Source organism: Alligator sinensis, unplaced genomic scaffold (genome assembly GCF_000455745.1).
Source record: "Alligator sinensis unplaced genomic scaffold, ASM45574v1 scaffold673_1, whole genome shotgun sequence".
NCBI lineage: Eukaryota > Metazoa > Chordata > Crocodylia > Alligatoridae > Alligator > Alligator sinensis.
The window spans coordinates 22228-23616 of record NW_005842829.1 but is presented as its reverse complement, the minus strand read 5'-3'; the positions used below and the strand labels follow the sequence as shown (position 1 = coordinate 23616).

The following is a 1389-nucleotide window of genomic DNA, read 5'->3' as shown; positions in this document are numbered from 1 at the left end:
ACAGGCTGGGGGCGCCCCCGCGGCGCCGGGCTCCTGCGAGTCAGTCCCAGCCCCCTTTGCCCGTGTGCCGTGCCGGGCCTGGTTCGGAGCCGGCGCGACACCGCTCAGGACAAACAAGGGCACACCCTGCCCCGGGGCAGCGCATGGGGCTTCACGCGGCATCCGGGGCGGGTCATGGGTCTCGCGCTCGGGCACGTTCAGGCCGGGGCCAATATAGGGGGGCCGGCCCGGCTCGGCTCGGGTGCTGCGGGGCAGGGGCAGCGATTTGCAGCTGGGCACCCCTCACCTGGGCAGCCTGGAGGTGCCTCCCGGGCACCGTGCCGGGGTGGCCCCCCTGGGGTGCGCAGCCAGGCCGCGCAGCTCCCCAGACCCGGCTTGAGACTCACCGGGGTTTTTCTGGAGTCCAGATGCGATGGGAAGTCCAGGTCTGGCCTCTGCCCGGGGTCGATCCTGGGATGTAGACAGGCCCCTGGGCTGGACGCGCGGGAGAGCCCGGCAGGGCCCAAGGGGTTTGGGAGCTGCGGCGCTGCGGGGAGGGGGAGCAGGGCAGGGGCCCGGGCCCAGCTGCTCATGGCCAGACCCGCGGCGGTCGGTGCCTTCCCGGCAGCGTGCGAGGAGCGACTGGTGCCAGGGCTTGGCTTGATTCATGTTCATTGCTGCCCATGAGGAATGCACGCGGCTTCCTCAACTCGGAGCAGGGACGGTCAGGGAGGGGGCGCCGGGCGGGGGCTGGGGTGCAGGGGTGTCCCCGGGGTCTCCAGCCGCTCACCCAGGCGGGTGGTCCCTGCCCGTTGGCCCTGGGGCTTGGCCTTGCTGTTCTCTTGGCTGGATTTTGGCTGGCCGTGGCCCCGATCCTGCTGGCTGCCCCGAGCGGGCAGCCCCCCTGCCTGGAGACGCTCCCCCGATCGGGGCCAGGTCAGGAAACACCGTGGGGGAGCAGCAGCTCCAGGGCCCCCCTCGCACCCCTGGGCTGGCTCTTGGCAGGGAGCATGCTTGGGCCCGGGTGGTCCCAGGCTCTGAGCCCGGCCCAGTGCGGGGATCGGGGCCCCGCATGTCTCCTGCATCCCGGTCCCGGGTGAGCCTGAGGACACGCAGGGCAGGAGCGGGGCCCCTTGTCACAGCCCTGTGACCCGGCCACACGTGGGGTCCTGCCTCGAGATGCCACCGGGGTGTCTGGCCCTGCCCAGTGTTACCCCCCGCTCCTCACGGGCTGGGGCTGGGGGGGTTGTGCTCGGAGCTCCTGCTCCGGGCGGGCTGAGCCCCGAGTGCCCAGTTTCCACCCCCATGTGCAGATATCGCCGTGGAGCTGCTCCAGAAAGTGGCCCCCAGCCCCATCCGCCGGCTCCAGAAGAAATACGTCTCTCACGTGTCCCGGTGAGAGGGGCTGGG

General features: G+C 72.1%; 2 protein-coding genes across 2 annotated transcripts in view; one reads left to right on the top strand and one right to left on the bottom strand.

Moving 5' to 3' along the window:
- The window catches only part of RETREG2 (reticulophagy regulator family member 2), a 15831-nt gene extending 14840 nt beyond the window's left edge, over positions 1-991 (bottom strand). The window contains exons 1-2 of the mRNA XM_025191517.1: positions 964-991; positions 387-564 (exon numbers count right to left, since the gene is read on the bottom strand). Coding sequence (XP_025047302.1) covers positions 387-564; positions 964-991 — 206 coding nt within the window. The remainder of the gene's footprint in view (positions 1-386; positions 565-963) is intronic.
- A 60-nt stretch (positions 992-1051) lies between these two features.
- The window catches only part of CNPPD1 (cyclin Pas1/PHO80 domain containing 1), a 2369-nt gene continuing 2031 nt past the window's right edge, over positions 1052-1389 (top strand). Inside the window, exons 1-2 of the mRNA XM_025191538.1 lie at positions 1052-1091; positions 1260-1374. Coding sequence (XP_025047323.1) covers positions 1052-1091; positions 1260-1374 — 155 coding nt within the window. The remainder of the gene's footprint in view (positions 1092-1259; positions 1375-1389) is intronic.